Raw genomic sequence first — 27114 nt, forward strand, 5'->3', positions numbered from 1 at the left:
GGGGGGGGGGGGGGGGGGGGGGGATACACACTATCTGAAGTGAGAACTGAGGAAAAAGGGAAGCCTCATTCAAGAGTTGCCACTTCAGATATAATGAAATGTTGTTTTGCGATATAAATCTAATTTACAACATTAATTAAATCTTTAAATTTTCTTTTTGACAAAGCAGATGATATTTATTAGTTCAAGTTGCAAAACCAAATTACACAAAAACTGGTGCTCACGCAATAATAATCGTTAGACTAGCACCATCCAGCTTCTAAGACTTGGTTCATTCTAGTCAGTCCTGTTCCCAAGGAATTTCAACATCATCGGACTAGTTGAGACAATTCTAGTATGTTATCCACATTTTACCTACCAAATCCATTTGTCCTTTATATCTGTGCATGATCTATATCGGCATATAATACATAGCTTTTTTACACATCCTTTGCTCCTAATCAAAATAAGCAGAAATCAAGTGACGAATTAGACCGACCTAGATTAAGATTTTGATCAACTCAAATTGATGCTTAACCAGTCATGGCCTTTTATAAGGACAAAAGGTGCAATCTTTTGAAGCCGAATTAGCACAAACATTATTATCTGCATAGAAAAATAATTAAGTGACAGCGGGAGTTAGATAACATTATAGGCAATCTTACCAGATTCTCCCAGGTCCATTCTCCACCACGGGCAATTGGCAGAACATGATCAACAGTCAAGTTCTCATCCGAAGAACAATATCTGTTAATATAGGAAAAGGTATTAGGACATTGATTATAAATCATGGTCTCCCAAGTCACAAGTACAGGAAAAGCTAAGAGAGCTCAAGACACATCCTGTCTCTGTTTAGCTTTCATAAAATCTGTCCCATTTATAGTAGCAAAACCAAGACCTTACTCAGATTTCCAATATAAGGGGAGCTAAGGAGAAAAATTGTTGAGAATAAACGATAAAACAAGGACAAGAGAAATAAGGTTTGATGAGGTGGTTACTTGTGCTCAATGGTGGAGATCTTTGTGAATGTAAAACATGATAACTTTGTTGATGAATTTGTAATAGGCTTCAAAGTTGCTTTGGCTTGGCGTTTAGTGGCAAAAGTCATTCACAATAGATGTTTCCTTGGTTGTTCGAGATAACAGAGGATGTACATTCAAAGTTTCTGGTAGAGTAGCAGGAATTTGCAACATGGAATTAACATCTATTATGGCCTTGCAGCATTTAGTAGAGGAGAAAGCAACCGAGATGTGCATTTCTTTTCCCCCCGAAATGCCACTCTATATCTTAGAATTTCTCCTTGAAGCCACCAAGAAAACTGCTTTCTTACTATGGAATCTGTGATTTATGCTAATCCGAAAGCTAAGAATCCAATCAAAAGGAGGAAAATTTTATGTCTTGGTGGTCCTTGTGTGCAAAAGAATGAGAACCATTAATCATCTTTGCCTCAATTAAAGTGACAGGAAAAATGGCATCTCCTTAATTTTTTTGGTGTGCCTGAGTAGGACTCAATAGATGTGATTTCAAAAGTATACTCCACATGTTTTTAGAGCTCAATACGGATGGGAAAAGGGCCGTTGAGGGGCCAAAAGGGAACTCTATGTGGAGATATAAGAGTTCATTTTTGCTTATTCACTTCATCGTGCTTGCTGTTGTCAAACACACAACAGTAATTACAGGTACATTTTTGCTTCAGAGAATAAAACAGTTGATCATTCCTTTGGAGAAGTAGAACAGTTCTAATATCAGTTTTTAACCAGAACCAAATAGCACCACTACAGGCATCAAAAAGGTGGCAAAGCACTTACTGGCACATGTAGTTGTCCCGATAAAAGATATTCTTACGACTGAGAGCTTTCTTTATTCTCCTCCGTTTGACAACCTGAAGTAAATGAGGAACCTGGAAGTACCGAGATGTCAGAGTAAGAAAAAAGAACAGACAAATCAAGATATAAAGAAGAAAGAAAGCATAATAAACCAATGATGCCAGTTGAAATGCACAGAGAAGGCTTAGAATGTCATTGGTGCTGACTAATGGCATACCCTTAACACAGCAGGAATATAATAGGAGCCACTTGGTGAATTTACAGTCTGATCATAATACTCCAGAACATCAGCCTGTGAAGAACAAATCAAAAGCTTTATATCAAAAAGAAAATAATGTGAAAAAGAGGATGCTGGGAAGTTGCTTTACAGTTTCACCCAATAATAACTTGATCAGAACTAGAAATCACAATATGCACTACAACTGGTCATGAAGATTAGTTCAGATTAGAATGTTGATAATGCTAATACTTTTCTTGGTATGAAAAATGCTGTAATATTGAAGGATTAAAACTTTTAAGTCTAAAGCAAATAAGGTTATTAAGTCATTTACATAATCCCTGGCAAATATCGTGTCCGGACATTACATGTTGAATTTTAAATATCCAGTTAACACTCCACATTGAGCCACTGATTCTTTGAAGCTTAGCAGCTTTAATTTCTAAGAAGCTGTCTCTCCAAGGATAGTCAAATTAGTGACCTGAAGTTTGGGGTCAAGGGAACCTATTTTTGTAAAATGATTTTAAATCTTTGAGATTGAGTCACCTAGAATTGGAACCTTCACTGTAGATTGGTTCATGAGAGAAGGAAATTTGGTTATCTTAGCCCTTTCCCTTCCACTTAATAGAAGGGCTTATACAAGGTAATTTCCCCATCTAAACAAGACTTGAGTTCTCCTACTCCACAATATCCCGAAGGAAAAGAATCATCAGCATGTACACAACCACAAAATCAGCAATCATCAATGGGAATCGTGACCTCCACCATCACATCCACTGGACTCTAAGCACAATGTAACAAGCACAAAACAACCTTTTTAGTAAGCATAAATTGAAAATATTAATTTCATTTCTCCTTGTTCGAATCCAAACTTTACATCCTAAATTCATGCATAATATCATCACTACTAAGTTTGAAATAGAAAACCTCAGATATCAAGGCTTTCTTTTCCTTCTTTACCTCTTTACTTCTTCTTTTTTCCAATGAAGAACAAAACAACAACAACAACAACAAGTCAACAACAAAAAAAGCCCAGTATAATCCCACAAGCGGGGTCTGGGGAGGGTAGTGAGTACGCAGACCTTATCTCAATGAAGTAAGTAAATATCATTAATTAAGGCATGAAAAAGATGCATAGTTACAAAAGGAACCAAAAGGCTAGCTCCAGTACAATATCTATGCTAAAGAAAAGGGAGCTAACAAATAGTTTTATCAAAGGTTAAATGCGCAAAAAAGCTCTAAGGTCCGTTGGGGCTTTAAGCGCAAAGCGCAAATAAAGCTTGGGCTTTAATGAAAAAAGGCGCAACTTGAGAAAAAGTAAAAATATGTATATGTAGTCCAAGACTAATAATTATAAGCATGAATAACAAATTTATGGACAAAGATATTGGGAAAAAATTACGATAAAGTGAAATATCAATTGTTTAATGTTGCCTTTTCATGATTACACTCATTGGAAAGGAATAGTATGCGTTAGAGCCTTGATGCGATACTAAAGCGCCCACAAAGGGAGGCAAATCGCTCAACATGTTTTGAGCCTCGCTTCAGGGCTTAAGCGCGCTTTAAGTGTGCCTTTGACAACACTGCTAACAAAACAAAAATTGTCAACATCAAAAGGGCTCCAATACAATGTCTATGCTGAGATCAGGGAGCTAACAAAATCCAAAAAAAGTTTAATGTTGTTCACAGGGGTATGAAAATCCTTTTTTCTTTTGTCTATATGTCATAAGCTACAGAATTATTACAGTACATCAAACTTTTGCAAGGCTGATTTCGTGCATATAGTTCATGTATTAGGTGATTCAAGCACTTCTCAGCCAACGTAACTGAACTTTTGACGCAAACATGAATAGTCTTAGGGTTTTATTAGATCAAAGCGAAATAAAGCCTTTTGGAGAGGTGTCAACTCTGAAATTTACCCGCATATCTGGCATGAAATGGGGAAACAATACCTCCAGCTCCCGAGTGGGATAGGGTAACTTTCTTTTTCTTCCCAATGAACAAAATGGCAGGACTATGAGGGGAGGAGGCAGGTTGTGTTCAAAGAGACTGAAAGGCTCTAACAGTTTAGGATAGAACCAGTCTTGTTTTCTAACTCATTAACAATCAAGCAATTAGTATTTCCACGAAGTTTCACTAATTGCCCTCTAAAAAATTTGGCCTTTTTGTTTAAAGACAGCTCTATTCAGGGTGGACGCAAGGTTGATGCACCGGGTTCATATGAACCCTGAACTTTCAACGCGGAACATAAATTTGTGTAAAAATTCATTACACGTGGAGTTTATATCTTGGATCTGATGCTGGCTCTATTGAGGCAACAGGAAGAAATTCTTTTTTTTTTTGGTTTTGATCGGTAAGGCCACAGGAAGGAACAAATGTAGTAATTACAAGGAGTTCTAACAACAGCAAGAAATCAAATGGTCTGACCTTCTCCATGAATTCCAAGCAAATAGCCCGTTTCCAGCAGACAACATTAACAGGCCTAGCAAGCAAAAAGTAATTAGACTTGACAACAAATTCAAAAAGAGGTATACCACTCCAGTAACTGCTTAAATTTTAAAACAATAGATATAATGCAAAACAAATAGAAATGACGAAAGATAGCAGCATGAAAACAAAAGCAGACTTCTTCTATGTTCAGATGTACGGCACCAGCCTAATCCAAAAAAGTAGAATACTTTCAGACAAATGCATTGCATAAGAATATTGGGGGTCCTCTTTCTTTACCTAAGACCTCCATCCTCCATTCTTCTTCATCCTGATTTCAAGGAAACCACCTTCTTTTCCACAAAAGATGAAGAAATTTGTACCTCAACATGGAGCACTTTTCTATCAAGAAGATGTATCCTAAGGTTCCCTGGAGAAGAATAACTTGCAATAAAATTGGTACACCTACATCGTATTGTTGGCTGCTCATGGAAGACTGTACACAAGAGATAGGCTGTATAAGTGGGGAGTGATTTCATCTGATATATGTCCCTTATGCAACCAGGCAACTGAGAGTATAGCACATTTGTTCTTTCAATGCACAATTGCTACTGAAAGATGGAGTAAACTGATGCAATGGCAAGGTATTCGGAGGCAAGTAATGAGCTGGAATGATGAACTTGACTGGGCTGTAGTTAACTATAATGGCAAGAATCCAGAGGCTGAGCTGTACAGGATGGTTTTAGCCGGGGGTGTCTACTATGTCTGGCAAGAGAGGAATCAAAGGGTATTCATGAACAAAAAAAGGGATGTTGATACTATCATTAAGATTATTGTTCGAGATGTATTTCATAAGGGGTCGATAAAGCCATCCGTAGCGGGAAAACTAAAAAACTTGAATTTTTATCCTTAAACTAGAATAGTAGAGATGAAGGTGCTAGAAATTGGTAGGATATAAAATGAGAGCTGAACTGGGGCCTTCTGTCCAGCTCAGCAGACTGTTTTTCTTTATCTCTTGAGCTGTACATAGTTTATACTTTGGTAATAAAATTGTTTAATTGCCAAAAAAAAAAAAAATTGTATCTCGACAGTTATAACCTTTACAAATTCTTCAATCTCTTTTACCCCCTATAACATGTGACATCTCACATGAACAAAACTAGTCATGGGCTTTCAAGAACAATCAAATAATAACATTAGCCAAACATACTTATTAAAAAATAATGACAAATAGTATTAGTCAAACACTAAAGACTAAATAATTCACTTGATCAGATTTTATATTGTAGTACAGTATACTCCAATGACGAATACTTGTTTTATCAACTCTACAGAAGAATTCAAACAAGATCATTCCCAAAAAGAACTCGAACCCTAATTTTCAAACAGCGAATGTACTAGTTATACCAGAAAACGCACACACCTGTAAGATATGTCCAAGACCAAACCTCTGAAAGTGGAAAGCTCATCCTTCTCAAACTCCGTTTCCTCTATGATTTCCTCCCAAACCTCTTCCTTCATCCCATTCGATTGATCATTCATGCGGAACTTCTTTGATTTTCCGATTGATGAGGAAGAAGCATTTGCATAGACTCTGGTAGTACTACTACGAGCACCAGAAAAACGGAGTTTGAGTTCCTGAAGTTGTAGCGGTGATGAACAAGGAGCCTCACTGCAGTGCACACCTCTACTACCACGACCTAAAGGACTACCGGTAACTTCGAAGCCGACGGAGAGTCCATCGCCGTTGAACAGTGGCTTAACGCGCCCTCTCACGGTGAATTGCGCCATTGTTGAAGCAGATATTTTTTTTTCCCGCGGACGGGAGTGGGTAGGTGCCACGAAATTAGAGAATGATCGTTATGATTTGTTAAGAAGGTGACAATTGTTTTTCACATTTTGGTTTGGTATAAGCAATGAAGCATAAAAGTACTATCGAGGAAAGTGGCAGTTCGTTGCTTTTGCATTTTGGCTTCAATTTCTTCACGGAAAAGTACTCTTAACCACAAGTTTCTAAAATTATTGCACGACTCCTTGTTAGAAATATCTCCTTTTGGCAGCCATCTTTCAACCACGTGACTGTAGTCTGTAAATTGAACTTCTCATTTTCTTCAATTCACATCCTCCACTTCAAATTGACATTTCTAAGTAGTATATATATATATATATANTATATATATATATATATATATATATATATATATATATATATATATATATATATATATATATATATATATATATATATATATATATAGTAATTTCCTTCGTGTTATTTTGATGTGATTAAGAATATAAAGATAGATATTTGAATTATAGTTTTAAACTAAAGGTATGTAGCATTCAAAAGTATTATTTGGATTATGGTTTTAAATATATCATCTCAATTCTTAAGAGTATGAAAATTGTTCAAATTAAAAACTTATCAAGGGTAGCAAAGTAACACTAATTTTAAAACAAAAAAATGAAATAAAGCACGTAAATTGAAGAGAGAATTACATATAAGTACAATTCACACACATATATTGTAATTATGAGGCTTATATACAATTTTGCAAAGTTGTAGCCTCAAACAATAGGTCAAGATTCAGCATCCAACTTCGAATAGATTCTCAAAATCGCTATTTAAATTTTTTTAAAGCTCACCTATAAATACGAGAAATCCACCAAATATCTGTAAATAATGTATCGACCTTGTATATAATAGCATATAAAAGGTATTTATACATTATTTTATAATATTATACATTGTTATGCAGATGAATCCTCCAATGGAGTTTCACGTGTTCTTCTTCTTCTTTGTGGAGCATCTTCTGAAATTTAACTCAAATTTAGCTCAAATCTATTCCAATCACTTCAAATTTTAAGTTATGAACTCATCTTGTTGTTTTCAATCAATTAGAACAATACGCAATCCAAACAACTAACAAATTCGAAAAATTCAATTTCTAAAATCGAAGCTTCGAACGGCCTTTAATGACGGACTTCTATTTTTAAAGTTTGAATCAACCACTAAAATTGAAATTACATGTGGAATGAGGATAAGACTAAGACAATGCCAATACCTTCTTTCTAGTTTAATGATCCAACAACGTACTAAGTGAACATCTTTAGTGCACGGCAGTAAACTCAGTTCTCTCCATTCTAATGGAGCAAATGTGTTATGATATATACTATTAACCACTAGTTTGGATGTAGTATTTATTATGAAATAATTATTTATTCTATTTTAATAAAGATTTAGATAGATCATATATTAGTGTGTGTCATTTGCTTATATAGTAGATGATTTAGTGTATAGAGTTTAGCTTATACAGGAAGATTAAATCATCGGTTCTTATAAGTATCAAATTTGAGTTCACAATCTAATGATGGAATTGGACGAACCATCAGGAATGATTGTAGCACAAGATTAAATATAATTTATCTTGATTATGGGAATGGTTTAATTCCAACTTCTTGTGCTAGTATATTTTGTATGTATTGAACGAACCAACTAAAGATAAGTATTTTATACTGACTTAATAAAATAAGTTCTCTAACCATTAAATGTACTCATACTCTTAATCTTGATATAATTATTATTAGATGTATATTAATATTGTTTTGATTTATTAAAAGGCGAGATTCTTCCGTGGGTCAATATGCTTGGTAAATTGGATAATAATAATGTACATTGGCGAAATAATAGTTAGCTAATGGAATCCATGTCTCGGTTTAGAGATTAATGATACACCTTTATGAAAGCTTATAAGTTTTCATGTGTAAACCCGGCCAGTAGATTTTATATCCGACACATGAAATAAGTTAAGCGAAAGTCTAAAGAAAATAATCAAGAAATTAAATTGTTAGTAATTTAATTTAATTGATTAGTATCTGAATCTTAACATGGGGAGTTAAAAAGATTTAGGATAAATTTTGAAATTGAATAAGGAGTGAAATTATGAATTTTTAGTGGAATAATTCATATGTATTATGGTGGATATTATTTCGAAAATTAGAAATTAATTCCATAATTAGAAGCCTTGTTAATTAAATTATGTGGTCACTGATGTGCCTAAATAATAGAAAATAAAGGAATCATTTTCTTGGTGAAAAAGAAAAGCCAGCATGTTTTGGAAAAAGGTTTTAACCCTTAAAAATTATGCTATAAATACATAAGATTTTTCGCCTAGAGGGAGGCAGTTGACGGTGGCCGGAATTTCAGCATTTTCCTAGGGATTTTCGCTCACACAAAATTACTATTTTCGGATATTATTTGGGTAACCCAGTAGAAAGCCGTGGAATGTTCGGAAATTGTGATCAGGTGGTGAATATTTCATTGAGACGATGTGAAGCTGAAGGCTCATGTGACTGAAGGGTTGTGTTCACGCTTCAAGAGGTAACCCAGAAAACTCTGTATATGCTAGTTGTCTAGATTATATGTGAATTTGATACTGGAATTGCTTCTGCTGCTTATATAATTCATCAAAATAATCTTCATATGCCTCCAAATAAATAATTCCTTATGTATTATTTTTTTTTCTTCTTTTTACAAGTAGTGCTTATCGCCTTTGAATCCGGGAGGAGAATTGAAATAGAACAAACGGTCGAGGAATTTGGGGGTGCAAAGTCGTCGACACTGAGGGAGAAGAAGAATAAATAATAAGAACAATTAGAAGTGAATCTTTAATGTTGAGCTAAAGGATGAAAAAGAAATTGAGAAAAATATCAAGTTTGGCCTTTTAGAGCAACAATGCTACGAATATTATTTTATTATGTTGCATTTAAGCTCGTATTCGTCTTGTTTCATTCTAGTCGATCTTGGTATTAATAAAAGCTAATCAAGTTGATGGTTAGCACTTAGCTCCTAAAGATCAATATCAGTTAGACAAATAAAATCACCAGATGATATCATCTTTTTTTAGGATAAATATTAAAACTAAAAATTGTAATGTGATACTTTTAAAGTGAACTAGATAGAACGTTGTAGTGATGAGGAACCCTAAGAGGAAGAGTTGGCCACAACCTAACTCTATTGTGTTGCTTAGCTTATTTAAGTTATGAAAATTTTGGTACTCAACTGCTAGCATGTTTTTTTTTTTTTTTTTTCCATTTCCGTCGTGTTTACAATTGCATTAGGTGTTAGTAGTCATTTGCTAGCGTTTTTTTTTTTAAATTCCATTATGTTTATAATTAAGTTAGGTTTTAGTACTCAACTACCACCGTAATTTCGTTGTTTTACGTGGGTGTTGTTAGAATAAATTGGGTACATCTCAAGAGGTTTCAATCTTAATTTTGAGACGATTTGGTGGATATTTGAGGTGGTTTGAATTGAAATTTGAACCAAAATTGAAGTAGAAGATGAGTTGTGTATCTTCTTGTGTATTATTTATCTATGCTATAAGTATCAACTATATTCCTCATGTGTATCTATACCCGTGGGCAACCGAAATTTTTAAATTTGATTTGAACTATAAATTTGTCTCCAAACCAAATCATCTTTAATCTTTCTTAAATTTTGTATATTGCATCATCTATATGTTTAACATAATCGAAACATTATAGGTAGCTATTTAAATTTTCCAATTTTTGGTGGCTACTTTTGGTAATCAGTGCTTGCCTGTTGGTAAGTTTGAGCTAATTTTGGCTTATTTCCGTACTCAGCTCAAATACAAAGTGAGGACATCATTGCTCTATCTGGCGTTTAGTGTAAAACAATTTTTTCTTCTATTTCCTCTTTTTGTGTGTGTTTTTATCTGTTGGTATATAATATCAAAAATTTATCTTTACTTATGTTAAAGAAATTTCGTATTGGTTGGTAGGATAACATTACCGGGAACAACCTTCCAGCCTTTTTGAAGGTAGGGGTAAGATCTACATACACTAGCTTCTCCGGACCCAACTTGTAAAATTACATTATGTTTGTTGTTGTTGGTTGGATAACAAGTTTGATCTCTACATAAAAATCTAGCATTGTTAGAATAATGCATAACGTATTATTGTATGTGAGATTTATTATGAAACAAGAATACAATACAAGTATTCTTGCATTCTCATGGCGCTTGCTTGCATAAGTGATCTAACTAGTGACAACGAGAAGTTTTATTTTGTATCTCATACAACTGACACTAATTGTATGAGGCTCCTTTTGTCTCACAAATTTGTAAACCCCAATCTTACACTTCTGGGTCCACAAAAATCTGGGTCAACAAAATTGTGAAACAAAAAAGTTACCTCATACAACTAGTGTCAGTTGTATGAGACACAAAATAAAATTTTCCGGTGAAAACAAATGAAATAGACGAAATTTAATTGCAAACAAATAGAGAGCCATCGCCAAGACTTGCAGTAATATCTTTGTCACTTGATTGGCTTAGATTTGGTTTTTTGCGCGCCTAGCAGATAACACAATCCCAGTATACATCTAAATAACAAAGGAGTGCAAAATTTGTTTTTCCTTATGAACGCAATTGACAACAGCAAATACACCCTCCTCTCTCTAACTCTGATATTTTTAAACCCTCTCTATCATATAGTACAACATTCATATTTTTCACACTACCAAGTCATAATCCTACTTTTATTTTTGTAATTGGTAGGTTTTCAGGATGACCTGATCTTGGAAAAACCAGAATATTGGGGCCTAACTTGGAGAAATTTTAGCAGTATCACAGTTTTAAACCATTGACATGTCAATATAAAAGACGTATGCATGAGAGGAAAAGCTCTTTGATTAATAAGAGAAAAGTCCACAACATCAGCCGAAGAGGACATCTTTGGTTCCCATCTCACTCCACAATCACGACCAGTTGGCAGAAACACATATATGGTCCTCAATCACATTGTTGCTTCAAGTACTCGGAACTCAAGAAGAGAAGACCCGATAACTCCACTCATAAGACCCTTTGTCGCACATTCTGTATGTCGTGCTGCCAAATAGTGATCCCACTTCAACCTTGCTCCTTCAAATGAGTATCTGCACAGTTACAGCAGAAGGTCTATATTTTCTCTCATTCTTGTTTTGCCTTTAGTTTCATACAACCCCTCCAGAAAGAAAATAGAAAAAGCAGAATAAAGATAAGCAGGTAGCATACCATTGCTGGTTCTTCCTGAACTCTGTAAGCACAGGGTAGATGTTCTCAAAAGCAGTATATGTCTCATCCCGGACCTAAAAAAAAGAAATTGTAGTGAGTATAGTCAACGGTTTATGCAATAATGGATAAGTATCAGTTATTCAGTAAAGACACAAGGAGGCCTGTTTCACCTTTGCTCCAGTGAGGACAATCTTGCCAGACACAAAAATGAGCAGCACAATCTTGGGTTGCTTCATTCGGTATATCAATCCTGGAAACAATTCTGGCTCATACTGCAGAACCACATTACATCTCATCTCAGTATGAAAGAAATAACAACGGCACTATTCTTTCTCTTGGGATATCAAGAGATAAGAAAAAGAAAAAGGAGAAAGAATAACATGGAGCAAGGAAAAGTAACTTACACTTGAAAAAGCACCATGCGAGTACGCCAAACCTTCAAGTCTAATGGGAAATTTCACATCACAGGATCCAACTATATTCTGAATCTTGAAATCCTACCACCAAGAGATTCAAGAGACCAAATAAACTAGTAAGTCTACTGAAATCAATGATCAAGAAACAGTCTATCTCCAAAATCAGATTGCACGCGCACACAGACAGAAGAACGCAAACTCGGCAATATATTGAGATATATATACCTTAAATTTGGCATCGAACCCAAGCTTCTGGATTATCCTTGCATACTGAAAGACAAAACATTGCATGTTGCGTAAGATAGAAGACAGAACAGAAATTCTTAGACAAATATTGTCTAATTTTTGGTATGTATCTTTTTCTACCAGATCCCACATGTTCGTGTTTTTTCATCACTCTTCAGGAATTTTCAAAACATTAATTGTTGTCACTTGTATATGTCCGTATCCACATTATAGTTAAGAGTTAAGTTTCTTGTATTACATGTAAGGACCCTATCAGGTTTCACAATCAAGAAATATGGTCTACCTTCCTTGCTGCAAGCTTAGATGATTGTTCACTCTTTGCCCCGGTGCAAACCTAATTCCAAGAGATAATATATCGTTAGCAAAGAAGCCCAGCATGAACACCCTTACATTGAAGAAACTTTCCAGTAGAATGGGCTAAAGTAAAATATTTAGGTTTAGGAAATGTTTTCATGGACAAACCATGAAACTAATGGAGCAAACTGCAATACTGGGAATAGATTACTTACAAAAGCATCCATAACAAAAGATAAGGCTTACCATCTTTCCAGATGCGAAAATCAAAGCTGTAGTCTTTGGTTCTCTTATCCTCATAATAACAGCAGCAAAACGCTGCAGGATGATGTGAGAGGGCCATTATCAATTAAGGAATGAGAAGTGTTAACAATCTATTTGACGAACATGACCTGATATAGATAACACCCTTCCCCAAAAAATGATGGTAACCAAAAAAGATAACACATAAGAGGTTTGCCTATGTGAATCAAGAATTTATACTCAAATACCTTTGGATTGTATTCAGCATTACGTGCTTGCAATGCAATAGCTTTAAGATCCAACTTGCAATCCAAGTTGACAGTTGAGACAATATTCCTGAAATCAAGAATCAGCTTATAGTTAGTTGTCCGCATTTAACATCAACTCCCAACATATAGAGGATGATCTTGCATATAAGAAGCATGAATATATGTCTCCACATTACAATCTTGGATCATCAGCCAAATTTTTTACATAACATTAACGAAAAACTGCTCTCTCTTTCTATATCTATATCCGGACAGCTTGCTTGAAAATGGGGTTCACTAATCTAATCCTCCGAAACCTATCAACCGCCAAAAGCTACTCATCTATGATTAGTTCATGATTTCACTTATGTGTGGTGACTAGTATTATGTGAGATCACATTCACTTGCTTCACCAGCAAAAGTTATCACAGACCACCACAATCCTCCATAATGTTCCCCGCAGGAAATTAGGATAATCTTGAAGAGCATTTAAAAACATGGCTACCACATAACCACCCCCCACCCCACCCCCGCCCTTCCCTCTTATGCAGATGGCTGCCACATTTAGCTCCACTGAAAATTGCTACACATCTGAGGAAAAAGGACCATTGCAGCAAAGAATGTATTTAAGCATCTCAAAAATTAACAATGTTCAACTCATTCCTTTGCACAAAAGCCGAGAAGGGTATGAATCAAGAACATAACCCTTTTGCTCTTTTTTTTTTTTTTTTTTTTTTTTTTTTTTTGCATTAGCAGAAAATAATTCGAGATATGGATACATAGGTTATAAACACCAGATACCGGTAGGTTCAATCTGATTGACTTATATTGACTATTCAACCAATAAATCGTTTCCTCGGTTGTGTACAATTACATTCGCGTGAGTCTCGATGTATAAAACCTTTAACTCCCTCCTTAAGACATGACAATGGGGACGGAAGGGAGAGAACTTACTGAAGAGTAGGCACAATCCCAGATGGGTGCTTAGACAAATCCACTGGTTGGCTCCCTTCTAGACCCACTTCAGCCATTCCCCTTGTTTCGTTATCCAACGGTCTCAAAATACCCACAAATTTCCACTTAGTCAAGAATCTCAAAAACCAAATTCTTAAAATTACAATTTCTTTGATTCAAGTTAAATCTTGACCCGATTGGCTCAATTAGGGTTTCCAATCAAGATCCAGAAATACAAAGATCCAACCCGATTCAGAACCACAACCTATTAACCACCTGATTATGAAATAAAAATTTATAAATCTAGGTTTTTGTTTAAAGATTCAGTACGTGAATTTCCAGTTATTTCAAGAAAGAAAAAAAGAGGAAAGAGTTGGTTATCAATTGTAAAGCGCCAAAATTTTGAAAGAAGAAAGCTTTTATATATTTGTATGCGTAAAGATTTGGATTTCTGTGAGGGGTGCTGGGCTTTATGGAGAGAGATCTCTAGAGAGAGAGAGAGAGGGGGAGCAATATATGAGAGGATCTGAGAGAGAGGGGCAGGTAATGGCGGTGAGGAGGAGAGCCTTATCTACCCTTGGCTTTATATTTATAGAGGGTGACCGGTGACCGGGTAAGGTGATTATTAGACGGTAAGCTATTGGCTGTTAAAGGCTTATCATTCCCTTTTTCCTATTTATATATGGACTTGGTGTCCGAGTTTCTATTAATTTTGGACGGATTTCTAGGCCCATCTATACTTGGTCTACATGTCCGTGGCCCGTTGTAAATACACGATTCCATTCACATTAACCTTTATTATTATTTGTAACAACAAATTTTCGCGTCGAGCAAAATAAATAATCAAGACTGAGAAATTGCTTAACAAATGTAGTATTTGATTTCAATAAATGAAAGTGTTACAATCTCTATGGTATTCCTCTGATTCTTCAAGAATTTAAAGTATCTTAATGAGCTTGACTTTGATTTGATTCAAGGGCTTGTAAAGCTTGATCTTGAATCTCCTCCTTGAACTTGAATTTGGGTTTGATCACGGACAAGTAATTTGATCTTGAACGCCTTGGCATTTGATTTGGCTTCGTTCTTGATCTTGATCTTGAACTTGAACTTGAACTTGTAGCTTGAGTGTTTGAGTGCTTGAACTAGTAGCTTGTAGAGAAATCTGTGGTGTTTGATCCACGAGCTCTCTGCTTGCTTCTTGTTATCACTTCCGGTGTCTTCTAGCTTTATGAAGACCTCTATTTATAGTTGTAGGGAGTGGTGTGGCTCCGCGATTTGATTGGTCCGTTTGAACTGACCAATACCATCTAGACATTTGGCATGATTTAATTGGCTCACTTATTTGGCTTGGATTGCCACGTCACTTGACACGTCGCATGATATTATTGGCTTGTTCTTTTGACTTGGATTGCCACATCACTTGACACGTGGCATGAGTCTGAGCTTTAAGATGGGCTAATAGCCATTTGGACCTTGGGCTACTTAAGTGGGCTAATCATTTAATTTATAGTCCAATTAAATAGACTAGCCCAACACATATATTGGATTTAAATAATTAGCCCAATTTACTAGCCACAATATTTATATGGACTAATATCTTGAATTTAATATGGTCCAAATTATTTTATGGATTTAAATCCTACAAAATTTAAATGCTTATAAATGCCCCCTACTTTAAGACTCATCATAGTTGGCCTTTGAAGATCAGTCTTGAAGTACCAATGACGTTCATCCATTTAAGAGAAAAAATCTAATGAAACTTTGTCAATGCTGCCTAAGTCCATAAGATTAATCACGTCAATTTCCTTCTAAAGTATACAATATAATTTGTTTGTCATTGCTAGTGGCTTTTACTTTTTAATTCATACTTCAACACTAAAATAATAATATTAAAGTCATGAATCCTAAGCAAATGAGTAAGCTTAATCACCATCAGTTGCATACGGCATTTGAACACCATATAATATGCAAAAGGACGACATTCTCTTTCCCTTAATTCGCTAGAAATTTTTGTTGTTGTTTCCTGGCATTCCACAAGTACGTCATTTACCACGGAGAGTTGGCATTTGAGATAAATTTCAATTTTGAATTCAGCTAGATTACAATCTAGCCTAGTCCTCTGTATTAAAAGGCAGAATTGGGACTTGCCCGGGGCTCGCCCAGGGGCGGAGCACTCGTAAAACACCCCTGGACTTATGTGTGGGGCTTAGTTCCGTGAGACTTACGCCTCGGCCGTCGGGGCTTACGCCCAGGACACACCCAACGCCCAGCGTACTGGGCTCGCCTAATAGAACTTTATGCAATTGTGTGTAACTAACCTTGTAAATCATCAGTTTTTCTTAATAAACCGTTGACTATTCAAAATTACTCTTTTCTTAATCATAAATCATTAAGTTGAGAGTATTTTATGTTCATAATTAAAATAAAAATTATTGCATGTTATCCACTAAGACTGCTATGATAGTAGATTTTACATAAATCTTTCATTTAAAAGTATTTATTTATTAACTTTTGTTATGTCTTTATTATACTAGTCCATAATTTTTTTTATAATTATTTTCCTAAATATTTTTTTCACGTTTACGAGATACAATTGTAGACAATAAATTTGCGTCGAGAAAATTAAAATCAAGACCGAAAATATTGCAACAATCGTAGTATTTTATTTTGAATATTTGAGTGTTACAATCTCTATGGATCCTCTGATTCTTCTTTTCAATTGTAAATAAATTCAAGGGCCTTTGAGCTTGATCTTGAATCTATGTTTGTTGCCACGAACGATGATCTTGTTCTTGAGCTTGAGCTTGATTGCTTGGACTTGAACTTGATTTGGTCTTCGTTCTTGAGCTTGGAATTGATTTGTTCTTCGTTCTTGAGCTTGAACTTGATTTCTTGAACTTGAACTTGATTTCTTGAACTTGAACTTGAAGCTTGAAACTTGTGGAGAAATTTGCAGCGTTTGATCCACGAGCTCTTTCTTGCTTCTTGTTATAACTTCTGGTGTCTTTTCTGAGTTATGAAAACCCCTATTTATAGTTGTGGAAGGGAGGAGTTGTGATAAGAACAAACTCTTTCCGACCAATCAAATTGAACTGTGACATGGCCGCATTTGATTGGCCAGAACATGTCACTTGCACACGTGGCGCGATTTCATTTGCCTTTTAGTGTGACTGGGCATGCCTTGTCATTTTGACACATGGCATGGTCCTATTGGCTCTTCCGCTTGACTTGGCGCGCCACGTCATTTGACACGTGGCACCAAACTGGGCCTCTAGGAAGATGACATCTTGGGCTCAATGAAGTGGGCTCATCACTTTAGCCCAATTAAATGGGCTAGCCCAATAATATTGGTCTTATATTATTAATCCAATTATATTAGCCCATAATATTTATTTGGACTAGTATATTTAAAATATAGTCCAAATTATTTATTGAATTTAAATTCAATAAATTTTATATGCCTACAAATGCCCCTGCTTCAAGACTTGTCAAGGTGTCTAAACTTTTGAAGACTAAGCTTGAAGTATACGCAATAGACATATTTGTCTTCTAAAAATTATCTCGTATTGACTCTTTACTTTCCTCAAGCTAAGAAAAGAATTTCCATGTTACTATTGGCATATATATATACACATAATGACCAAACCATCAATCATCACGTAAGACAAAGTATTCATGAAACTTTTCTCCACTTTAAATTCCATTCCTTGCATTAAGTATACACAACGTAAACTTTTTCCATTCTTTGTGCTAAGAAAAGTTTCATTTGTCATAACAATTCTTTATGTGGCCATCCAGAGTCAAAGGACTCCTATTCATATAGGAATGCCGCCATCCGCACATCACCAAGCAAATAAGGAGTGTTTGATAGTCTCCAAATCCCACTTGAACTTGAAGTAGCCAATGACTAACTAATCCTTTTAGGAGACAAATTGCATTACTGACTCCCACATCGTTAATATGTCCTTGCACCCCATCCTCGGCATCTATATATATAGATGCATGCTCTCCGGTTGTGAATATCAATTCGCAGAATTTGCAAGCCACCTGAGTCTATTTTTGTGGACTCGAAAGCAATAACGCGAAGGTAATTTCTTCTTCTTTTCTTGTACTTTTCTTGTTTTGTTGTCTTTTTTTTTTCTTTTTTTCTTTTTTTTTGTAGGTCAAGCTAGAAAGATATGTTCTTGTTCAACAAGATGATCCACGCATGAGGAAGGCGGTCTTAGGGTGTGAGGGGATGGATACTTATCCTTGCCCAAATATCGGAGGGATTACTTTCATGGCCCAATTCTTGGAGAGATTACTCTCAAAATGGCCCGATCCTTGGAGAGATTACTCTCAATATGGCCCAATTCTTGGAGAGATTACCCTCAAAATGCCCCGATTCTTGGAGAGATTACTCTCAATGTGGCCCAATTCTTGGAGAGATTAGTCTCAAAATGCCCCGATTCTTGCAGAGATTACTCTCAATGTGGCCCAATTCTTGGAGAGATTACTCTCAAAATGGCCCGACTACCAGAGAGATTACTCTCAAAATGGCTCGACTATCGGCGAGGCCAACTTAAGGTGCAAAGGGACTCATATGTCCACCTTAAGATTGGAAAGTTATAAAGCTTCAACTCGAAGATGACATCGACTTGAACACTTGAAAAACTTTGAAGATTTGGCGGACTTTGCAGACTTCAACTCGAAGATTCGGAGGGCTTAAACAATTCAACTTTAAGACCGACGAATTTGAAGACTGAAACTTGAAGACCGACGAACTTGAAGACTTCAACTTTGAGACTTAGAGGGCCTAAATATTTCAACTTGAAGATCAGCGAATTTGAAGACTTCAACTTGAAGACCGACGGAGTTGAAGATTTCAACTTGGGGACTTCAACTTGAATACACTTGAAAACTTCAACTTGGAGACTTCGAGGGCTAGAACAGCTTCTCTTTTGCTTTCATTGTTTGACTTTTATCTTAGTCGCACAATTTTCAACTTTACGTGCTTGTAACAAATGATTCATATCTTGTCGTGGGAGAGTCCAAATAATGAACCGTTTAATGACTTCAATATCTAATATATCCAATACTCAGAATCAAAAACCTTCAGAATCGCGCCGGATAATATTTTGAAACCATTTTTAGATTTCACCACGTTGAAAATTTTAGATTTGCGCAGTCTCACCAAAAAATTCATATCTCGGTGTAGAAATATCAAAATTGCAAACCGTTTGATTTCAAGAAAACTAGACTTCAAGATCTAGAACATATCCAAAATTCTCAATCAAACAACTTCAGAATCGTCCCAGATAATATTTTGAAATCAACTTTATATTGCACCACGCCATCAATTCTAGATTTGCGCAGTCTCACCAAAAAATTCATATCTCGGTGTAGATTTATCGAAATTGCAAACCGTTTGATTTCAAGAAAACTAGACTTCAAGACCTAGAACATATTCAGAATTCTCAACCAAACAACTTCCGAATCGTCCCAGATAATATTTCGAAATCAACTTTACATTGCACCACGCTATCAATTCCAGATTTGCACAGTCTCGCCAAAAGATTCATATCTTGGTGTAGGAACGTCGAAATTAGGAACCGTTTGATTTATTGAAAACTAGACTTCAAGATCTAGAATATATCCAAAATTCTCAATCAAACAACTTCGGGATCGTCCCAAATAATATTTTGAAATCAACTTTACATTGCACCACGCCATCAATTGCAGATTTGCGCAGTCTCACAAAAATTCATATCTTGGTATGGAAGCCTCGTGATCGGAAGATGTCTTACTTGCCATCAATCGAAATTTAAGATCCATATTCTCACAAATATCTTGAGTTCAAGTCTCACTGAATTTGAAACGTCGTGCCAAGCAATCTTTTCCTTATACTTGTGTTTCCTTTTGATGTCTCTCTTCTCTTCCCCTTTTTTTAAGGCAGAGGGCGGACTTGGAGACCAACAAACTTGAAGGTTTGGCGAACCTGAAGACATAGAGAATCCCTGGATTTCAATGCAAATACTTGACATCCTCCTAAAATCGGCCCATCGAAGATATCAATTTACCATGGAGGGTTGCCCCCTTTAAATCGAATGAGGTCAAAGTTCAGTAGGAGGATGGCATTTCAGCTTGATCTTACATTCCTTCATACTTCATTCGAACAACAATTGGGGCAATGTGTATTTTTTGAACTTATGCGACTGAACTTAGAATAAAACTCTAAGCTGCCTACGTACCTCGGCGAAGAGGATCAAGTCATACCGTAGTTCAGACTGGGTAGATTTTTTTATTTTTTTTACGTCCTAACTTTTGCCTAGGACGCCTCGTTCGAGATTTTCAACCTAGCGGACTCTTTTTTTTTGGGTCCTAACTTTTGCCTAGGCCGTCTCTTTCGAGATTTTCAACCTAGCGTACTTATTTTTTTTTTTGGGTTCTAACTTTTGCCTAGGCCGCCTCTTTCGAGATTTTCAACCTAGCGGACTTATTTTTTTTTTGGGTCCTAACTTTTGCCTAGGCCGCCTCTTTCGAGATTTTCAACCTAGCGGACTTATTTTTTTTTGGGCCGTACATAGTTTATACTCTTGCGGGCCAGGAGTGTAGCAACATGCAGTTTAGGCTCGTGCGTCAAGGAGCGTCATGACTTGCAGTTTAGGCTCGTACGTCGAGGAGCATCATGACTTACAGTTTAGGCTCGTACGTCGAGGAGCATCATGACTTGCAGTTTAGGCTCGTACGTCGAGGAGCATCATGACTTGCAACTTCATGGATAATACTTCTTCAAAAACTTGCCGTTGATAGGGCCAATTCTCATACCATCTGCATCAACCAGCTTGTAAGCCCCACTTGAATAAGCTTCTTGTACGACATATGGCCCATCCCATTTTGAAGTGAACTTCCCTACATGTTTATGGGAAGTAATTATGGGTCTTCGTACGGCAAGGACTTGATCTCCTACTTGAAAGGATCTCGGACGAACTCTTTTATTGAAGGCGCGAGACAATCGAGCTTGATAACATTCAAGACTCTGTTGAGCTTCCAATCTCTTTTCATCAAGAGCTTCCAACTCTGCTAATCGAAGTCGAGCATTTTCTTCATCAGTGATCCCTTCTTGAATAGCCAGTCGTAATGAAGGTATTTGACGCTCAAGTGGCAAGACGGCTTCGACTCCATAAATGTGTGAATAAGGAGTCGCCTGTGTTGGCGTGCGGTGAGTCGTCCTATATGCCCATAGAGCTTCTTCCATAAGGTCATTCCAATCTCGTTTGGATTTGGAGATGACTTTCTTTAACAAGTTGCATAGAGTCTTGTTGAATGCCTCAGCTAGACCATTGGCGGCAGCGTTGTACATCGAAGAGTTACGTTGCTTGAAGCCAAAGAGATCACAAATCTTGTTCATCAGCCTATTGTCGAATGGCTTTCCATTATCCGTTATTATGTAACGAGGAATGCCAAATCGATAAATAATGTTTACTCGGATGAAACTTGCGACATTTTCCTTCTTTACTTCTATAAGAGCAACAGCTTCAGCCCATTTTGAGAAGTAGTCAGTTGCACCCAATATGTATAGGTTCCCACTAGAGGACTTTGGCAGTGGTCCAACAACATCCAATCCCCAAGCATCAAATGGCCAGGACGCAACAATCGGGTGCAACACTTCAGGAGGTTGATGAATAAAATTCGCATGGAATTGACAAGCCTTGCATCTTCGAGCGTAGTCCAAGCAATCTTTTACCATCGTAGGCCAATAATATTCCATCCTCTTTATATGGAAGTTGAGCTTTGGTCCGGACTGGTGTGACCCACATACCCCAGAATGCGCTTCTTGCAAAGCTTGGAGAGCTTCTTCTTTTCCTAGGCATCGTAAGAGTACTCCCTCGAACGACCTTCTGTATAGAGTATCCTTGTAGTAAAGGAAGCGAGGTGCACGACAACGGATTTCAGTCCTTCTCCTTGGATTTTCTGGAAGTATCCCATATCATAAGTAGTCGATAATGGGTTGTCGCCATTCTTCTTTCTCAACTTCAGAAACAGCAACAAGATGCTTGAGTTCGTTTTCTTCACCTTCAGCCTCATTTGGGGGCGGTACTACCCATTTTTGGCATACGGTAACTTGCGCTTGGTCAGGCAGGGCTAATGATGAAGCTAGAGCAGCTAAAGCATCAGCCTTCTTATTTTCTTTCCTTGGCACATGCTGAATAATCACATCACCGAGCCACCCCATCAACTTTTTAGCGTAATCATGATATGGGCGTAGTTCAGGCTTCTTAACCTCGTAACTACCCAAAAGCTGATTGACCACTAACTGGGAGTCACCAAAGACTTGCAATTGCAATTGCTTCATATCAACGGCCATTTCGAGCCCAAGTATTAATGCTTGATACTCAGCAACATTGTTGGAACAGAGTTGTGTCAAGGTGAAGGAGTAGGGCAAGACTTCACCTTGGGGAGTGACAAATACTACGCCAGCCCCAGCTCCCTCACGATGTGCAGCACCATCAAAGTACATCTTCCATGGAGGTTGAACTTCAACGACCATTGCGTCCTCATCAGGTAGCTCATCAGTTTGCTCCCAGTCATCAGGTATCGGATGATCTGCCAAGAAGTCTGCCAATGCTTGTCCTTTTACAGCCTTTTGAGGGATGTACAAAATCTCGAATTGTTGAAATTGGAGGTACCATCTCGCTAGTCGATCACTAAGAACAGGTTTTGACATCACGAACTTGATAGGATTTGCTTTAGAAGCAAGACGGACAACATGAGCTTGAAAGTAGTGCTTTAACTTTTGAATTGAGAAGACTAGCGCTAAACACAACTTTTCAATTGGCGAATAATTCAACTCGTTAGGTGTCATCATCCCATTGCTCAAGTAAAATAGGTTGGATTAGTTTTCTTTCCCCTCGCTATTTTCTTGGGCCAACAGTGCTCCAACAGACCTTTCCTGCCCCGCAATGTATTGTATCAATGGCTTTCCTAGTATAGGAGTTGCTAAAACTGGAGGCTTCATCAAGTAGGTTTTGATACTTTCGAAGGCATTGCTACAAGCTTGATCCCACTTGAAAGGAGCGCCTTTCTTCATGAGGTGACTAAATGGTTGGCACCTCCCAGCCAGGTTTGATATGAATCTTCTAAGGTATGCTAGCTTTCCTTGCAGACTTTTCAATTCATGGATATCTCGAGGCTCAGGCATTTTCAAAATGGCATCCACTTTGGCTTGATCAATTTCGATCCCTCGATGTCGGACAATGAAACCAAGGAACTTTCCAGAAGTAACTCCAAAGGCACATTTCAACGGATTCATCCTAAGTTGGTACCTCCGGAGCAATTCAAATACCATCCTCAAGTCTTTCATGTGGTCGCCCTTCTCTCTTGATTTCACAACCATGTCATCAACAGAGCATTTGACATTCTTGTGGAGAAGATCGTCGAAAATATTCTGCATAGCCCTTTGGTAAGTAGCACCAGCATTCTTTAAGCCAAAAGGCATTACCTTGTAGCAATAAATACCCTTGGGGGTGCGAAACGTAGTAAACTCTTCATCTTTTGGTGCCATGCGAATTTGGTTATAGCCCGACGAACCGTCCATGAAAGACATCGCATCGTAACCAATAGTAGCATCGATCATCAGCTCTGGAATAGGAAGCGGGAATTCATCTTTGGGACACGCATTATTGAGGTCCCTGAAGTCAACGCATACTCGAATCTGGCCATTCTTCTTCCTTACAGGGACAATACTTGAAACCCATGTTGGGTATTTAACTTCCCGAATAAATCCAGCTTCAATGAGTTTGTTAACTTCAGTTTCAATCAGGGGAACCAAGTCCGGCCTAAAACGCCTTTGAGCTTGTTTAACAGGGCGAGCACCATTTTTGACTGCAAGGTGATGGACTGCTACTTTCGGGTCCAAGCCAGGCATATCTTTGTAACTCCAAGCAAAGACATCCCTGAACTCTTTGAGAAACTCAATATAAGTGCTTTCTTCATCAGCTTCTAGTAAAGCACTTAGGTAGGTGGGTCTTGGTTCTTCATCGTTGCCAAGGTTAACTTCTGTTAAGGCATCAACTGTCGTCTTCACTCCTTCTTCAAGTTCAGATGGAGCATCTTTCGCATCTTCATCTTCTTGAGGGTCCCCATCATTGAAGGATATATGATAACACGGCGAAACATCCTCCAATTCTGCATTATCTTCCATTGAAGATGGAATGATTCTCGACTTGTACAGTAACATGATACGAAGAACCCACACTTTCTTCGTCTTCATCACGTTCCTTAGTATAGACCACAGTATATGGCTTTACCTTCAGTACTTCTTTACATGAAACCACAAGTTTTGTTTGTCGCCTCATTCTAGAAGGAACCAAAATTTGGAAATCCTTAGAGATCTCCTGGATTTTGGGTGAAGCGGGTGTTCTTATGCTTTGAAAATTTCCTCGGAACTTGTTCCCCTTCTTTAGTGGACCTAATCTTTCAAACACGGAGGTCCTCGCAGGTGTTTTTCCAAGTCGATCAAAGACAGAATTCTTGTTAGAAGCGTCTGATTCATCTTCTACTGTGATATAATTGCTGCTCCCCCTTCTTATTGAGATGCGCACTGGTGACGGTTGCTTGTATCCGAAACCTTCACGTGGTTGCCTCGTTGCAGCTTCTGATGGGAGCTTCCTAACTTTGACGGCTCATTGGTATTGTATCCAGATTTTGCAAATAGCTTGTAAGCGTTAGGGTCAAAACCTTCATCTGTTCGCTTTGTAGGGAGTGCCACATTCTGCAAACGATTTTGGGTTACAAACCCTTTAAGCGGCATTGAGGGCGACTTTACTGCCTCAATTCGTTTAACCGGAAGAGTTAACTCCTTTAGCATGTTAGCTTGGAGATTAGATGGTTCACCTTCGTCTTTCTTCTTTTTAGGGACATATTGGAGCGCTGGACTTACTTTCTTGCCATAAGACGTAATATTCCCTCTATAAGATTTATTCGCATTGGGTTTTACCTCCTTACTAACAGCTTTGGCTTCACCAGTAGTCACCTCTTCTCTTTTAGTTGAGGGCTCTTTATTCTTGCTTTTCATGCCATCAACAGCTTTCAGCTCCTTCACAACGCGGTTCTTCAAGTAGAACTTTGCATCGGCGAAGTGTGACTCAACCTCGGTGAATGGCTCATCATCAGCAACTATCGTCTTCTCGACTTCACCCTCGTAGTATTTTAATCATTGATGGTAGGTAGACGGAACTACTTTATTCTCATGTATCCAAGGCCTCCCAAGCAAAACATTGTATGAAGTCTTCGCGTCGATCACATGCAGCCATGCACTTGATTGCATATCTTCAATAGTGATTCCCAACCTGATCGCGCCTATGGCTCTTTGCCCCCCTTGGTTGAATCCTTGGATCATCACACGACTTTCTGAGAGTTCGTTCATAGGAATACCAAGTTCTTTCACAGTATGGATTGGCAAAATATTCACTGAGGATCATCCATCAACCAAAATCCGATTTACCCTTCCATCGCGCATATAGCCAACCAGGTACAACGGGCGGTTATGAGGAGTTTCACCTAGCAAAAGATCGTCATTTGTGAATGTGACCTTTTCCTCACAAGCATTAACTTCTTGAGGAGTGGACTCGATGGGCTTTTCCGAAGATGGTGCCAACGGTAGGTCATCACTCTTTTCTTCCCCTTTGTCAGCGTGGCAACAAGAGGCATCAATGCCCTCATGGGAAATCTTCGTGCGGAACCAAGATGACAAGAAATCCTCCAAAGTCACTGTATGTCGTGGCTTTTGAGGGTGGTGCATCTCCACTTCTGCTTTCTTCAAATGCCTAACTGGATTCTTTTTTATCGGTCTTTTTACCATCATCTTCCTTGTTGGTTGTTCTACTGATTCTTTTCGTGGGCTCCTTTTGTGGCGCCTACAACGAGTCACCAACGTCCAACCTTCATCATCATCAGGTTGATCGTCTTCAACTTTGTTGTTCTCCAGTAATTCTTCATTTTTACTTTCTTTAATACCGCATAATTCATCCGGACTAAATGAGCCGAAGGTGATAGAGACTTGGTTTGCGCTTGCTTTCTCATCTTCAAGCACGATCTTCTTTTCGCGAGCCAAGTCCATGACTTTGTCCTTGAAGACAAAGCACTTCTCCAGAGGGTGGCTTACAAGTCGGTGATATTTGCAGTAGTTTGGGTCATTTGTTTTCCCAGCTTCATTTGGTCGCTTCATCTCCGGAAGCTCAATGAGATTTAACTCGAGGAGTTCTTCGAAAATGGCTGGCACATCAGAATCCAGGAATGGGTACTCTTACTCCTGCATCTCTTTTAGAGTCAACTTTCCACTTGGCTTGTCTTGAAAAGAAGTGGATTTCATACTCTGCTTCTTGCTCACCTTCATCGTGAACTTCATAGGTGACGTATTGACATTCATAGCCTTTGCTTTCAGACTTGGGTACGAACTTGCCCCACTTCCTGACTTCTTGCTTGTCATTCGCTTTGCGAGGTTCATAGATGGGTAGCCTTTCATTTCCAGCGGAGGCCATGCTCAATTCCATGTCATGGGCATGAGTTACAAGTTCTTCAAATGTGCTAGGCTTAATACCTTGCAAGATGTAGTGCAATCCCCAATGCATGCCTTGGATGCACATCTCTATGCCTGAAGCTTCACTAAGCCTGTCTTTGTAGTTGAGGCTTGCATTCCTCCAACGATTGATAAAGTCGATAACTGGTTCCCCCTTTCATTGACGAGTATTTGTAAGCTCTATCATACTCATCGTGCGTCTTGTGCTATAAAAGCAATTGAGGAATTCTTGCTCTAGTTGATCCCAGCTGTCAATAGATCCAACCTCTAGGTCCGTGTACCAGTCAAAAGCATTTCCTTTTAGCGAGCGGACAAAGTGCTTGATGAGGTAATCTCCATAAGTCCCAGCATTGTTGCACGTCTCCACGAAAAGCGCAACATGTTGCTTCTGGTTACCTTTACCATCAAACTGTTGAAACTTTGGAGGTTGATAGCCGGTAGGCATCTTCAACATATCGACCCTTGCAGTGTACGGCTTTGCATATGTAAGGGAGGATTTGGCAGCAACTTCATATTTGTTCTTAATGGTTCCTTCGATGAACTCCTTCAGTTGATCGATTGGAATCATCCCTTCAAATGAGACAGGTATAGCCTTAGTGGATGCTGTTTGTTTTGGGGGAGAGTCACTC

General features: G+C 37.8%; 2 protein-coding genes across 3 annotated transcripts in view; both read right to left on the minus strand.

The window, feature by feature from the left end:
- LOC109223307 overlaps nt 1–6458 on the minus strand; it is a 7363-nt gene extending 905 nt beyond the window's left edge. Inside the window, exons 1-5 of the mRNA XM_019387566.1 lie at nt 5873–6458; nt 4450–4504; nt 2023–2097; nt 1788–1879; nt 645–726 (exon numbers count right to left, since the gene is read on the minus strand). Coding sequence (XP_019243111.1) covers nt 645–726; nt 1788–1879; nt 2023–2097; nt 4450–4504; nt 5873–6240 — 672 coding nt within the window. The 5' untranslated portion in view covers nt 6241–6458. The remainder of the gene's footprint in view (nt 1–644; nt 727–1787; nt 1880–2022; nt 2098–4449; nt 4505–5872) is intronic.
- Nucleotides 10872–14475, minus strand: LOC109223308 (TATA-box-binding protein). Of its 2 annotated transcripts, none has more exons than XM_019387567.1 (9): nt 13927–14475; nt 12973–13060; nt 12728–12799; nt 12471–12521; nt 12167–12211; nt 11930–12022; nt 11696–11797; nt 11526–11599; nt 10872–11407 (listed from the first exon to the last, which is right to left on the minus strand). In XM_019387567.1, coding segments are annotated over exons 1-9 (603 nt in total). In that variant the 5' UTR covers nt 14004–14475; the 3' UTR covers nt 10872–11406. The 2 variants fall into 2 exon arrangements, with proteins under 2 accessions (XP_019243112.1, XP_019243113.1); XM_019387568.1 differs by having other exon boundaries at nt 10872–11429.

The sequence above is a fragment of the Nicotiana attenuata genome, chromosome 3, assembly GCF_001879085.1.
Source record: "Nicotiana attenuata strain UT chromosome 3, NIATTr2, whole genome shotgun sequence".
Taxonomy (NCBI): Eukaryota; Viridiplantae; Streptophyta; class Magnoliopsida; order Solanales; family Solanaceae; genus Nicotiana; species Nicotiana attenuata.